This window comes from Ciconia boyciana, chromosome 7, assembly GCF_034638445.1.
Source record: "Ciconia boyciana chromosome 7, ASM3463844v1, whole genome shotgun sequence".
NCBI classification, from domain to species: Eukaryota; Metazoa; Chordata; class Aves; order Ciconiiformes; family Ciconiidae; genus Ciconia; species Ciconia boyciana.
This window is the reverse complement of record NC_132940.1, coordinates 47,242,965-47,258,312: the sequence shown is the minus strand read 5'-3', so window position 1 is coordinate 47,258,312 and position 15,348 is coordinate 47,242,965. Positions and strand designations below refer to the sequence as shown.

The following is a 15,348-nucleotide window of genomic DNA, read 5'->3' as shown; positions in this document are numbered from 1 at the left end:
ACAAAGTTAATTTTCTTTGTAGTGGCTGGTATGGAGCTATGTTTTGGATTTGTGCTGAAAACAGTGTTGATAATACAGAGATGTTTTAGTTGTTGCTGCACTGGTCAAGGACTTTTCAGCTTCCCATGCTCTGCCAGGTGCACAAGAAGTTGGGAGGGGGCACAGCCAGGATAGTTGATCCAAACTGACCAAAGGGCTATTCCATACCACATGACATCATGCTCAGTATATAAAGCTGGGGAAGAAGGAGGAAGGGGGGGACATTTGGAGTGATGGTGTTTGTCTTCGCAAGTAACCACTACACGTGATGGAGCCCTGCTTTCCTGGAGATGGCTGAACACCTGCCTGCCCGTGGGAAGTAGTGAATGAATTCCTTGCTTTGCTTGCGTGCGCAGCTTTTGCTTTACCTATTAAACTGTCTTTATCTCAACCCATGAGTTTTACTTTTGCTCTTCTGATTCTCTCCCCCATCCCACCGGGGGGGAGTGAGCGAGCGGCTGCGTGGTGCTTAGTTGCCAGCTGGGGCTAAACCATGACAATGATGGTATGTCAGAAGTGACTACTGGGGTACAAGGCACCTTCTTAGGGCTCTGGAGCAACATGGGATTGTATTTCAGAGTAACAGTATTGCTATTTTGATATCAAAATAAAATTACAATATGAGAATTAATTTTCCAGTTGCTTCTATTTGATGTTTGTGGTAAGAACTGAAATATTGGGTTGGCACTCAAACTGAACTCCCATAGGGCTTGCACACAACAGCAGTGTGTGCAGTAAGCAGGCTTGGGATTAGATTTGGGCAAGAAGAAAAATAGTGATGTAAGTTTTCAGGTTTGCCTTAGCACAGTTTTTCTGTAAACAACTGTTTGTCCCTTCTGTTAGTCCTGAAATAACTTGCAAAAGATGATGATTGCTTAGAGCACTGAACAAAGAGTAACTATGGGTATTTTCTTTTTCCCCCAACCAGGCCAAAGCTGGACAACGAAGAGTGTGGCTTGGCAAACGTGAATGGGCTTATTCAGCCTGATGAGGCTGGGACTACCCGCTTAAGCTGAGCTCTGAGCATACTGATGGGGAATGTCACACATAGCAGCTACTTGGGAGCTTCAGGGTTCTGCAGTACAGAAATATGTCGCTGCTCAGAAAAAGGGTTTTTCAGCTCTGCTGCTTCTGACACTCCTAAGCAGTATTTTTTTTTTAGTGCTGGGAAAAAAAAGTTTAACAAAAGCAAGTTTGAACTAAGATGCTGATGGTATTTGCCTATAAACTAGGTAAAGGAGATCAGGATGAAGGAAAGTGAAATAAGACCCTGGGAACAGTTAGCTGCTAAAAACTTCCTTTTTAGTAATGCTGTAAAAACACTGTGCTCTTCAGTCCTGGGAGTTGATTCATATCAAATTTCCAGTCTTGCTCCACAGAGTAACTAGAGTTCAGCGTGATGTTTTAGGTTTTAGTGTTAGGCCTGTGCTTACTGTAGTCTTATTAACCCTTACTGTAGCAGTCTGTTAGCTGCTTTTGAAAGGCTTTGGGGAATCTGCCTGCAGTCTGCAGAGGTGGTCTGTTAATTTTTTTTTTAATCTTTTTCTTTGTCTCCCAGGATATCAAGCCTAAGGTGAATGCTTGTGCTGCTTGGGTCTGCTTCGATCTATTCCTCCTTTACTCCCATCTGCTTTGCAATTGAACTTTGTCTTCACTCCATGGAAAAGCTGAGCTGATTTTGGGCCCCTGAGCCCTGTGTCGCAAGCAGCCCTGCACCCTGCTTGAGGGCAGGAGGAGGGCTGGGGAGGAATCCTCCTCAAGGAGGAACAGAGACAATGAGACTGAGTGTGTAAAGCTCATAACTTAATGATAGATTGGTAACTTCGAGCAGGAGCATAACTTTATGCAGAACTGCAGCTCAGACAATCTCATTCTCTATCTGCTGTTACTGGCTGCTTTCCCTAGGTATGCCTCAGTTTCTCCATCTTTAAAAGTGGAGGTAACATCCTTTGTGAACTCTTCTGAGGTGGAAAGCCCAGAGAGACTATTAGCTCTTCAGTAACAGGAGACTGAAGCCCTGGGCAGGGAATGATCGTGGAAAATGGTTGTGGTTACGATTGCTTTAGCCTAGAGACTTAAGTAGGGAGGAAGAGTTTGGTAAAACTTGCCATATGTTTCCTGAGCCAGATTTCTAATGAAGAAAGTGGTTATTCATGAAGTAATTAACAGGAAAAATAGCAGGCTATTAATCTGCTAAACTGTGTCTCAACTTTGTTTTCATAACTTCAGAGAGCTCTAAAAAAGCTTCTTTTCTTTTAGAACTTCCACATTTCATTAACGCTTTGTAACAGTTTTCAAATCTTGTTTGCTGGACAGAGTAGGGAGGGTAGCAGGGGCCAGATCCTCAGCCCATGAAAAGGGATAACTGCTGTTCATCCCTTGGCATCACACCAAATACCCTGCCAGCAGACTGACAGCAGCCTCTCCTTTAAAAACATGGCTGCATTGCCTCCCAGCAGCAGAGCAGGTTAATAAAGATGAAAAAGCAATTCAAATATGTATTTGTAAGCAATGTTCTAAAAACTCTCCCTTGTGCTTCAAAGAAAGAGAAAGCCCTTTAGCTTTGCCCCATCAATTTAAACTGCATGTATTTATTAGTAATGCTACTACTGCCTGTAGTGGTTGAAACCTGTCTAACACTAACAATTTCCATTATTACTGTGATGCCAGGAGGCTGTGATAGTCTCATGTGCTGGATGCGACACTCGGGAGACCAGCCCCTACCAAAGGCAGTAGGGGAAGCTGAAGGTAGAAGCAGCAGAGGGTGATGCAGTCCACCCTCCTCCCAGGGAGGCTGGTGCTCAAGCTGATGACAGCATGCAAATCTTGCTCTTGGTTTGCTAGGCTTGCTGCTATGGCCAAGTGGGCACTGGTCACTTACCAGATGACAATTTTCTGTGAGTTCTTGACTAATGATGCTTTTTGTGTGCTGCACAGACATGGAGTCACGTTGGGTGGATACTGCTGGCTCACAGTAACACAGCCATCTCAGTGCTGTGCTGCCTTCAGTCCTCGCTGTCCTTCAGATCATCCTGAAGTTCCCAGGGATGCCATTTTTGCTTTTAAGGCCATAGTGGGAATAACTGTTACAGTCTGGAAGATTGGACCCTGTCTGGTATGTATGTAACATGTATGTGCATTAACATGCTGACATTTCCATTCCAACATACCTGCAGTCCATGGTTAGTCCCAAGCCTTTCCTGGCTGCTAAGCCCATGGCATCTCCCTTGAATATTGGATTTGGGCTCCTGATGCACCAAGTTCCCTGTAATTAAGTGTACCATCTCCTGAAGGGCATCTGTGCAATAGGGGGAGTGAATCAGATGCTTCTCCTTTGGGGCACTGAGCACCTGGAGCCTGTGGCCATCAGTTAGTTATACTGGCTGTGACCCACCCTGCCCTAGACCAAAGGGCTGGGTATGTCTCCTTGGTTCACAGGCAGCATTTGTTTCACTTCCAGACTAATTTGTGCTGGCTGGTACGGGATCTGAACAGATGGTGGAGAGTGGGGAAGGCAGTGCTGTATCTTCTGCTCTATCTGACCAACTTGGGCTCTTCCACCTTCCCAAAACGGTTGAGGTGAGGACACTGCTGCTACTGGCCTCTCCAAGGCCTTGCTGGTAGGTGGGTGCCCATGGGAAGCACAGACCCATGTCACCTCTGGCCCTTCTTGCAAAATGCCCCCTTGCCCTGGCCTGGGCTGGCTGCTGTCCTCAGCAGGCATCGTGGGGCTTCTGGCGGAACAGGGGCAGCGCATGTCCCTTTGAGAAGCGGTGCCACCCTCAATGCTCCTCTTTGTGCTTAAAAAAAAAAAACCACTAAAAAAATTCAGAGGGGAAATGATGGAATTTGCGTAGTTTTGTTCTGTTTTTTTCTGTTGGGAGCTCTTAAGGATGTCCTCTAAAACCAGGGTCAAGTAGAGGAGCCGAACGGGTGAATTTCTGCTTTGTCGGCATCTCCACGTGGCGGAATTTCAGCAGGAGCTTCCCTCTTTCATGTCCCCTGCCTTACCAGCACCTCTGCGGGCTGACCGGAGGTGCCGTCCCCGCAGCCCCGGCGCGCCCTGGGCCGCGGCTCCCCGGGGCGAGCGCGGCGGGGCCGCAGTACCCTCTCGCGGCCAAGGCTTGAACACACACTCGCATCTCGCCTTTTTAGTAGAAGGCTGTTTACTTAAACCCGAGTTAGTGAGCCTTGCGGAGCCCGAGCAGCGCCTCCGAGCTCTCTTACTGAGCCTGCCTGCGGGAGGGGGTGGTGATGCTCCGAGCTATTCCTTCAGCCGCTGCTCTTGCCGGGCGAGGAGGTTGCTTTCCCAGCTATTTTGGGAGGGCCTCTTCCTCCTCCCCGCCAGCTCAGGCCAGGGCTCTGTCATCCCAAGACGAGCAGCTTGAGCAAGAAGCCCTGCAGCAGGGTGCCGATGGCCAGGATCCCCCCGGGAAAGCCCTTGCCTGCTCACTCGCTCTGTTCCTGCACGCTGAAGCGCTGGGCCGTGTTGCCCTTTGCAGGTGCTTGTGGCCCTGTCACTGCTCTGCCACCCGTGTTGGCCCCCTGCAGGTCTGTGGTGTGATGGGGTATGTGGGGGAGGGGGACAGCCGATTTTGGGGGATTCCTTTATCTTCCCATGTCGTTTTCATGGTCACCTGATGGCTGACTCTGCTAATTACGCCTGGTTTAACTAGGAAATCTGTGGAGCGGTAATCTGGCTGATGGCTCTTTGCCTGTTAAAATGTGCTGGAAAGTAAAGTCTTCTCCTCTTTCCCACAACAGAGGCTGGTATGGAGGGTACACGGGCAAAGAATTGCCCGGGTAAGGTGTGTTCCTGCTAAGGGCAAAGGAGATGAAACGTGCTGTGCCATGTTTCTCCAGAGAGGCAGAAGCACAAGGAACAGCAAGGGCTGGCACAAGTAAGGAGCAACACAAATGTGGTCTGCTCAGGGAATGACTTTTGTTGACAAAAGAACGGCTTTTGCTGGATTTCTGCTGTGGGAGAAGAGCTGACATGATCCAGCCTAAGAAACAGGTCTGCACAGCACCTTTCCAAGAGTTGTGGACACGCAAATGGGTATTTTGCTGCTTCAGTGCAAGGTGCCACACAGCTGTGGCATTATTTACCTGGAACAATATGCCTTAAAACTAGTCTCACCCTTATGACATGCTATGGCATGAGTGATTTGTGGAGCACAGGAGGATGGGGAGAAATGACAGTGCTGTATTTTGTGACTGTATGGGAGGCAATAGGAGGCAAGCTGGAGAAAGGGAGGAGGAAGGGTTTAGCGAGGAGGACCCAGTAGGCTGTGATTCTGGAGGTAGAGAACACAAGATATTTTCATACCCTCTGCTCCTGTGAAGGTGCTCAGAAGGAGATGGAAGAGCTGGTAGAAGGATGTACCTCTGAGCCAAAATGCATTTCCACCACAATCCCAAGTCAAGGTCAGCAGGGTGATGAATACCAGATGGCGAGGCCAGAGGGAATGTCTTATGTGATAAGAAAGGAAGGTTAAAAAAGGGAAGATAATCTGATGACTAGTGGCTATGAGCTTTTTTTAAAGTCTTCAGGTAGTTGTTCTTGAACATGTTTCCCTGTGGATATGCCATCCTATAGCTGCACATGCATACAGAGTCCCTGCTGTGAAGTCTCCATATGGGGAGGGCATTGCCTTCCTCCCTCTCTTTGGGTGAAGAGCCAGAATCTAATTTCTGACAATTGGCATGAGCTAAGCATGTCAAGTTTAAAAAGCAGAGGAATAGGTATGTACGAGTCTAAGCAAAAAATGAGTATTGGGTAACAAGGTGCCTTTTGGTGGCTGCTTGGATAATGAGAGAATTATTAGTTCTGATTATAGGTATGTTCACTGGGCTAAGCACTGGATTGCTGTTTGCAAGCGTGGGGTAACCTTGCACAGCAAATGCAGTCAAGGCCTGAAATACTGTGTTTGAAGGATTTTAGATCCAGCTGTGCCTTGTGTTTCACTTACATAGTCATTGCCTGTTGCCTGTACTGGGCCAATTTGTTTAGACTTAGACCTGGAGTAATATTCTTGTCCTTGGTGACCCAGTCAGACAGCCGTGCACCAGGTGCCCCCCTTATGAACGGGATTCAGGCCAGATTCTCACAGCATTATAGACCAGCACATTACCCAGTAAACTACTGAGCTTACCCGTGGAGCTTCTGGTAAAGGTGGTCCTGGTGTGAGGAACTGGTAAATGATTGCAGCTGTTCTTGCACAAGTGTGTTTGTATACAGCCAGCATCCCTGAGTGCAGTGGGCTTAGCAAGCAGCTCTGCTGTCTGCTGGACCTCAGCTGTGGAGCAGGTATCGAGTGGTGAAGCACTGGGAGAAACCCCAAAGCTCCCTGTAGGGTACAGCAAGTGTAAAGTCCCTAGACATGGAGACTGAGAGCCTCAAAAGGAGATAGATGTTTAACTCGCCTAGATTCAAAGGGGATTTGGGGATCTGCATCCCTCTGAGGCTCTGGGCTGGGCTCTTGGGGTAGCTCTGCACAGAGGGTCACCTGTTTTGGAAAGACCTACTTCCTCCAGGCACCCTAGGCTGACCTCTCCCTCTGAAGCCTGGGTGAAGGCTTGCACAACCCTGGAAGAAGTGAATGTAGTTAGTCCCTCGTTACAGGGTTGTTATCTTGCCACTTCATCTTACAGTTGAGCCTCTTCAGAACGATGGGAGATGTGAGGTAGCGCAGGGCTGGATTGACTTCGCTTGTGGTGGTGGTGCAAACAGGGTGATGGAAAAAATAGGTTGAGGAAGCCTAAGCAATGGAGAGAAAAAAAGCAGGTTGTGCGCTTAGGAACTGGACCGAGAGAGGAACACCAGAAGAAAGCACCATGACACAGGCAAGAGCTGAATGAGTAGGGAGCGGGCAGAATTCAGGAGGGAAGAAGGGTGGGAGAAAGGTGGATGCTGGAAATACAGAGGAAAGATTAGAAAACAGGGAAAAGCTGAAGGCAAAGCAGAGTGTATTTAACCACAAGTATTTTAAAAACTTGAACAGCTGAACCCAGTCTCTTTCCTTTGCTGTCTAGCAAATAGCTGGGAAACCCAGCAAGGCAGATAAAATTCCTCTCTTGGGGCAGGTCAGGGGGAAGAAGATTGCTGTCTGCTGCCCTCTTCCAGGAGCTGCTGTCACAGCAGCTACCCAAAGAACAGCACAGAGGGGAGGGGAGGAATTCTGCTGTTGATTAGCCAAATACGTGGACAATATTCACATGCATGGGACATGAAGACAATAACCAGCACAATCCAGCTGCTTAAGAACTTAAAGGATAAAGGCTTACAGCTGCTTCTAGTTTAAAAGACATAAAGAAACTAGCTAATATATTTCCTGTGACTACACATCCTTCCTCAGTCCATATCCCTCCATTAATTACTCCAGGGGGAATATCCTTTTCTTTGCTGCCTTATCGTGGCCCCGGGCCAGTCGGGCGTGGGCAGTCAGTGGCGGGCTCCTCGGGGCCCCAGGGTAATGGCAATAACTGCATTTACCAGCAGTGCTTTTCCGGAGCAGAGCTCTGTGGTGTGCACGCAGGAGAGCACAGCCAGCCCCACGGAAATACGTGCTTGAGCCCAAGGCCCCCTTCTCTTCCTTGGGAAGCCACAGGCCTCCTGGAGGTGACGCTTCCCCACAGCCGGGCAGGCTGAGACACCCCTCCGGCAGCCCCTGCCCCGCGCCAGATTGTGCGTCCCCGCTCTTCCACGAGATACGGCCGGCGGCTCTTCTATTCTAGAGAATACGCCTGCCACCGGCCCGCCCTACGCCAGAGACGACGTCAGCGCGCGGCCGCGATTGCGCCGCTACACAGGGCACCTCGGCGGGGCGGCGCCGCTACACGCAGCGTTACGGCGGCCGCAGGGCTTTCCCCGCGCCGTCAGCTGATGGGTGCCGGGCCGGTCCCGCGGCAACATGGCGGCCGAGATCCACTCGCGGCCGCAGAGCAGCCGGCCCGTCCTCCTCAGCAAGGTCGAGGGGCACCAGGACGTGGTGAGCGCCGCGCTCCTCATCCCCAAGGAGGACGGGGTCATCACGGCCAGCGAGGACAGGTAAGCGGAGGCCGCCGGCCGCGGCCCGGCCAGGCCCGGCCCGCCGAGGCGCCTCACGGGGCGGTGAGGCCCCTCAGGGCCCGCTCCCCGCTGGGGGCTCGGCGAGGGGCTAGGCCGGGCGGCGGGAGCGGGCGGGCAGGGCAGGCCCGGCCCGAACCGGGCGGCCCCTCGGCGGAGGGTCAGGTCTTCTCCCCTCCCTCGGCGGTCTCCGTTCTGTGTGGGCTGCAGCTGAGCCCCCCGATCCCGGAGCCCCTGAAACCGGGGCGCAGCGGCGGCGCGGCCCTTGCAGAAGGTGGCAACCGGCGGGAGCTGGCCGAGCCGGGAAAGCATAGCGGTGGGGCGGGGTGCGGGGCGGGAAATCAGTTTTTACGCTGTAAGTTTGCCAGGAGGCATGCAGCCATGACTTTTTGCTTGGAGCAATAAGGAAATAACTGAAGCTGCAGTTCGAGGGAGGAAAATAATATTAGGCGACTTCCCGCCCTCGGAGGGAGGCAGCGGCTCAGCCCTCACGGCTGCGGCGGGAGCGGGGCTTGGGAGCGCAGAGCTGACAGCATTTCCCTACCGATAGGAAGAAGCGGTTGCACTTCACGCGTACTTCCAGCCGCTGGGAAGTCGATGGGAAAGTACAACTCATTTGAGTGTGTAAAAGGGTTCTGTAACGGTTATGAGCAGAACCGAAAACGTGGGAATATGTTTTCCTCTGCCTTCAACTGTGCTGGCTGAATCGCATGTTAGGTACGTTACTGCTTCCCCTGTCTGTCAGGAGAGTTGGAGCTCCCCGAGCTGCTTCAATCAAAACAAGCCCATTCTGATGGCTCAGTCTGAAGGTCTCAAACCTGCTTCATTCTGGCTGAAAGGGTTCAGGCAGTGAGTTGGCAGATCTGAGAGGGGAGGTGGTGATGAGCTGCTGAGGACAGTGGTTTCTGGCTGGAAGGGAAAAATGTCTTCAGAGTCTAATCCTGATCCTCGGCACTGGCTCACATAGCATGTGAAACATCTGTCACAAAAACTGGTAATATCATTAAGCAGTTATTCAGATGAAATGAAAGTGGAAATAAGGAAGCAAGTAGCACAGAGGGTTGTTGGCTAGGAGAGGTGAGGGGTCTGCGGCGTGGTGGTGAGAGCTGGAATTTCCCCTGTGCTATGTGGAAAGTGACTTTTAAATGTGAAGAGGGGTAGGAGACACTTCTTAAGAGCTCCTGTCCAGAAACTGCGGCAGTGTTTGAAAGGAGCATGTTAAAGTATGAAAGTGCATTCTTTGAGATGTGGCTTAGTGGAGGGATAATTTTACTGTTATAATATAAAACTCTTAAAACTGACTTTGCTTTAATTTTTGCATGAATTCTCATTTAAAAAGCCTGACTTTGTGAGAAACAGAAGGGTATGAGTGCTGCAAGTCAGCAGAGCAATGGTGTTAGCTGAACTGGTAAACTAGGTTTTCTGACGTTTATTTTTAGGTCAAAAAGAGCAAACAGACCAGCTGGCAACAGCGCATGCTAACTTTGTAAGCTTACCATTAGCCAAGGCATTCAGGATTTGGTGGGGAGGGGAACAGATCAAGTGCAAAGGATGTAAACTTGTCCTGGTTTAAGTGAAGTTTACCAGATATTGTTAGTTTTTTATTAGCTAGTGTTAAAGCAACACCATTTGTATAGGATGTGTCATGGTGCTCTTATGCAGATCAGGTAGAAACACTGTCAAATTTGTCATACTTCTCAGTGACCTGGCAACATAAATCTGATATTAAAAAATGTGAAGCTATAGCCACACTTAATGGCACTGAGTATCAGCACTTCTGAGAAATCAGAAAGTGCTAGTCTATCTTCACTTCCTGTGGAGAGGTGGTAAGAATGGCATTTCATTGGCATGCTAAGAATTGTTTTCAAGTGCCAGTTGAACTCTTTAGAAAACAGGCAGTAGAAGTAGTTGAATTTGGAAGAGGAAGACTTAATAAGTAGTTCTTTAAAGTGACTAACTGGATTCCACCTCCCCCTTTTTTTTCCCCCTGAAGATTAGCACACTTAATTCTTAGATGAGCTATCAATTACTGGGACTGGAGTAAAAACTCATCAATGAATTCTAAAAGCCTGAAGTATAAATACTGTAAGTTTGGGGTAACTGAAGGAAAATATTTCCTTATGCTGTTTAAAGGCTATTTGAAAATATTTTTCTGAAGCCCTTGGAGTCGGGCTCCTATTCCTCAAAAATATTTTTTTCAGCCATCAGATTGGGTGTCTGTTGTAATAGGCTGTCAAATAAGTTCTCTTAAGTGTATTAGTATTAGCATTAGGGTTCTACCATCAACTTCTAGCATGTAGCAGGTATCTTGGTCTTCTTTCCCAAGCTTCCAGAATGCTGGATTTTTGGGTGCTAGAAGCATTCAGCACAGTGTTAGTAGGATCAGAGGATAAAAGGCATATGTGCTTCTCAAACTGTACAATTAAATATCAACATATTAAATATTTTCATGCTCTTAGACTGCTGGACATCGTACTGTGCAATGTGTGCACTGAAAGGTGGCCAACAGAAAGAAACAGAGTTTTGTGACTGCAGAACAGCATCTGCCTCTTCAGAGCTTGATTTTGCAACTTAGTAGGGCTTCTTAGAGTTTAAAATGCAGTTTCCTGCCTGGTAAAGAGGTAAACAGCTTCCTTCACTGTAGTAATGCCTATGTAAAAGCAGCAGGATTTAAATCTTGACTCTTTGAAGCAGTAGTACATACTGCTCCTTGTTGAACCATGGCAATAATTGTACCTCAGACCAAGTAGTGACACTTGGAAGTGTTAGGTATATTTTCTGGCTTTGATTGAAAGATGGATTTAGTTGGTCTCTTCCCTTCCTGTGAAAATGACTTTCTGTAGTACATGTTAGTTGGATAACAGGTTTTGGAAGGGACTGAGCAGCTTCCTTTTTATTCCACTCTTACGTGCAGCTGTTCTGGTATCTTAGTACTGTGCAGGATGAAGTTGGCTTTTTGGGTGCCAGTGTGGGCTGAATCTTAACATGTTTGTGTTCAGTTTGTTTTGGTGTGCTTCCTGAAGGAGAGAAGAGAAAATAGCAATTTTTAAGAGTTCATATCTGAGTTAAACCTGAACAGAATTTCATGCTACAGGCTTGCAGAGGCTTGCCTGTAGCAGACAATGCCAGCCTTTAAACTTAAAGGTCTAATGCTGAAGGTTATCGGTCTGCATGCTTAGACTGTGTTGGTAAGAGCCAAGGATGCAGCTGCATCTTTATCTGGGCAAGTTTTAATGTCAGATACAGGCCTGTGTAAGGAGAGCGGAGGCTGTTATCTACCTTTGGTGTGTGTAAATTTCTAAGAGAAGCTTTGGACTGGAGGCTAAATTCACCTAGCTTGCGTTACTGTGGGAGTTTACTTAGATCTTTAAACTTTCAGAAACTGTCGCACTGTATTACCTCTGATACCTCCTACAGTACATCAAAGCCTACTCAATCACATATCCTTCACCTACAGTTTAATGTGTTATCAAACTTACTGCTCTCCTGTTTGTTCACTAAAAATGGGGTGTAGGTGTTAATACTGCATAACTGATTATGCTGCTAGCAGCAAGCAAAGTACAGAGTTCAAGAAGCAAAAGAGCTGCTGTGTACACCAAAACAGTAGGGCCAAAGTATTTTTTATTACATCTTAATACAGCTAAGGCTGTCAAGTATTTCATAATAACCAGTCAGAGGAATGTGTTTACGAGTTAAGTAGTGAGGAAAACATTGGTGCACAAATATTCTCCAGGAGTGTTGTAGATTATCCTCTCATTAGAGGAGTTGTAGTTCTTTCTATTTTAAATGGTATTTCCTAGAATGAGAAGTAATGGTTCTATTTTTTTTTGAGGGTACAAAAGAGGCCATAGTAGATCTGTGAATACCAATAGAAATCTAGCTCTTTTTTTAAAGTTTTGAAGCCAAAAAAGGAAGCAAGAATACCTGCAGGAGTTAAATAGTTGATTTTCCCAATCTGATTTTTTGGCAGGATACTTGCCATCTGTGAAGCTTTCTTAGAACTTACCTAGAAAGAATGATGAACTCTCTGTCCCTATGGGTATCTTGCCTGACCCTGGCTCCAAGACAGTGTTTGGAACTGTTGCAGTGTGTCCCTCAGCCTGGGCAACCAGCTCAGGTACCAGCTGTGAGTTAGATCCATCTGCTCAAGACTGGTTCGTGTTTTCTCGGAGCTGAGATAGGCCAGTGTGGGCTGCACAGATCTGCGATACAGTCAAGTGTCTGGATTTAGCCTTATTATCCTTGTTCTCAGTGGACGAATAACTAAAGCAAGATGAGTGTTTCCCAGCTGTAGCTGGGGATGCTGAGAGATGATAACCTAGTGTGTAAGACCCAAAATGCAAGATGAAGCTATTATATTTACCACAGGCTAACAGGATCTCTAGAGTCACTAGCACATCTGAATGCTGGTGTTCTGTGACCATCAGCAGCTGCTGTTGCATTGGAACTGCTGCTTAGGTTGTGGTATTAGCATTTTTTTCAGTTATGGAACTTAAATATTGGTCAAAACTAATGTTTTAGTGAGCAGAAATTTGATAAAAAGCATTAACTGCAAGCTGTGTCCTTGAGCTTGCATTGCACTGTGATTAAACGAGATTCCTAATGCTGTTTGAGGAACATGGTCAATAGCAGTCTAAATACTTCTGGTTTATTTTGACTACCAGAAAAATGCAGTCTTCTGTTCTTGCTAGGAAAAAAAATGTTAGTGATTGATTTCAGATAGGAAAGCAATTGTTAGTGGTTTGAAGGTGTTAGGAAGATGCAGTTCTTGGAACAGGGCTAGTGTAGCTGTGTAGCATTTGCAGCAGTGCCTGTATTGTAGCAAGTTTGGATTTGCCTGCTCATCTTTCATCACTTCTTTCTCCCTGACGTAAGTGCCTTTGGCTTTTAGAGGGCAGCTTATGTGGCACGAGCACAAATGCTGTTGGAATGCTGAAGGATTTTCTCTGCTCTCAAACCCCAAATATTTTCTCCAGAACTGTTGGGTGCTTACTCACTCTGTGAAAGAAACAGCAATTGAGAACAATCAAAATCCTTAGAAATTTGGTAAGGCCACACTCAGTATTATTTAAAGATGGCTTTTGTGTGTGTTTCTTTATATTATGTAAAAAAAAAAACCCAACCAAAAAACCCCTTTATACTCTTCTATAAATGTGCATGCTTTCCAGCTGAAAGTAACTTCTAGTTCAATACTCAATGTTAGGGAAGTTTGGGGGTCTTTTTAAATCTTGTTTTACTTCCTCCTGCCACTCTCAGATATCTGAGTCTACTGTAATTTTAAAATTATGTATCTATTTTTGGGTGCTCCTTAATGAGTTTCAATATTTTTACATTCTTACTGAGACTGCTGTCCAACAAACGTGTGTCTTTCTAGGCCCTTAATAGGGAATGCTTAAGGAAAGGTCAGTGGTAGCCAGCTCTTCTCAGGTACTGAGCACAGGCCTCTTCCTTAAATGAAGACCAACTTTTGAGAAGAGCACTAAAGACTCTAGGGTTGATATGGTGGTTCTCATAATAAAACAATTTCATGGTAGAAGGAGACTGTGGAAGCGGCATTACTGGAGGAATTCTCTAGTCCTTTAAGCTAGAACTGGTATTTCACAAATTAATTTGTCCTAACAAAAGGAGATGCACCACAACAGGTCTGTAGGACAGAGAATTGAGGAGAAGTGGGATTTTGGCACAGGTTATTTGCTGACTACTGTGAAACAATCTCTTCAAATTTTGCTCAGTCAGAGCTTCGTATAATTAGATATAAAGCTGTCTGACAGCTTATCTTTGCAAGCATGAGGCTAGTGAAGTCTAAATCTTACTTAAACCAAAATAAGAAGCTTTCAGAAGTTAATTTTGCTAACTCTTGCAGCTATTTGCTTAGGCTCTCAACTTTAGCGAGAGACTGTATTGTTGATGATCAGCACACAAATTATACCTCCAGGAAATAATTTACTTAGAAAAAGCAAATCCTTCCTTCCTTTGTATTAATTCCTAGTTTAGTGTAATTGACCAGAATACTGAGAGGGAAACAAAGTCTACTTTGGGAAAATCAGCAATGCATGATCTCAATCACTACAATAACTCCCAGTCTTTTTATATAAAAAAATAATTACATGATTTTGGCTAGAAGTGAAAGAGTTGAATTAGTAAGGGTGGAAGCTACCATCTGAGATGTTCAGAACAGTTTGAGTATGATAGAGCTGCTTTAAAAAGCAGATTAAAAAGCCATTAAAAATGCATAGGTGCTGACCCATGCTACTACTGGCATTTGCATCATGACTTGGAAGCATTGTTTTTTTGTTTTCTCATGTTACCAAGAAATAGCAACTGCTCTTCTGAAGCATTAACTTTCTGACCATGAGGCAGGGTGTTGATTATTGTAAAGAGGAAGTGGTAGCTTTTAAGAGACAGTCTTAATGCAAAATATCGAATGGACTGAAGTAATGTGCATTTGCCACTGAACTGGTGGAAAAGTGACTTGATTCAAAAGCTGAAAGTCATCGTTTTGAGGCAGTGTGTACTCAGCTGTATTGATTTCAAGTTTTAGAAAAGGAGAGTAGTACATTAAGGGTGGGCATTGTCTGCTTTATTTTTGAGTAGTCTTTTAGAGAAAAGCCCTTAAATGGATTACAGAATTAGAATGCTACCTTTATATCTTCAACCTGAAAAGTTCTAGTCCTGATACAAGATACCAGTTCCCTCCTGTGCTCTTTGTTAAACTCTTACTGGCAATCCTATATGTTGTTTAGCAAATCTATCCCCTAGGTTTTTTTCTTAAAAATTCTAAATAACAGGCCTGTTTTTAGCTAAAAGTAAATAGAACAACTCATCTCAGTGAAGTCTCTTGACAGTGTTTCCAGGTACACATATTTACAGATCATTTAGGTTTCCATTTAGGAATGAGGAAGTTGGATTTAAACAGTAACAAGAAGGCAAACAATGGTTTGGAGAAGAAATTTCAAGTAGACTTAAAATAACCTTAACACTATCTACATGTGTGCTCCTAACTTCTTGCTGTAGATTCCCTTCAAATGTGCCTATTGTAGGAATGTTTTTAATTGACAATAACTTTCCACTTCCTTGCTGATTCTCTTATATCCCTCCTCCCAGGATTTGACAGTCATGAGAGTAGTATAATGCTAGATGTTCTCAAGACTGTTTTTCCTTTCCTTCCAAGGCTTGATTCTGGACGGTTACAAACTAAGAACAATTTTACAAAGAGCCTTAGCATGCTGTCCAACTTGTCT

General features: G+C 46.0%; 1 protein-coding gene across 2 annotated transcripts in view; it reads left to right on the top strand.

Moving 5' to 3' along the window:
• Positions 1-7,855: 7,855 nt before the first annotated feature.
• WDFY1 (WD repeat and FYVE domain containing 1) overlaps positions 7,856-15,348 on the top strand; it is a 28,359-nt gene continuing 20,866 nt past the window's right edge. The window contains exon 1 of one of the 2 annotated variants that reach the window (XM_072866841.1): positions 7,856-8,089. In XM_072866841.1, coding sequence (XP_072722942.1) covers positions 7,953-8,089 — 137 coding nt within the window. In that variant the 5' untranslated portion in view covers positions 7,856-7,952. Of the gene's footprint in view, positions 8,090-8,738; positions 8,825-15,348 lie in introns of those variants that run through there. The other variant, XM_072866842.1, reaches the window with a different exon arrangement.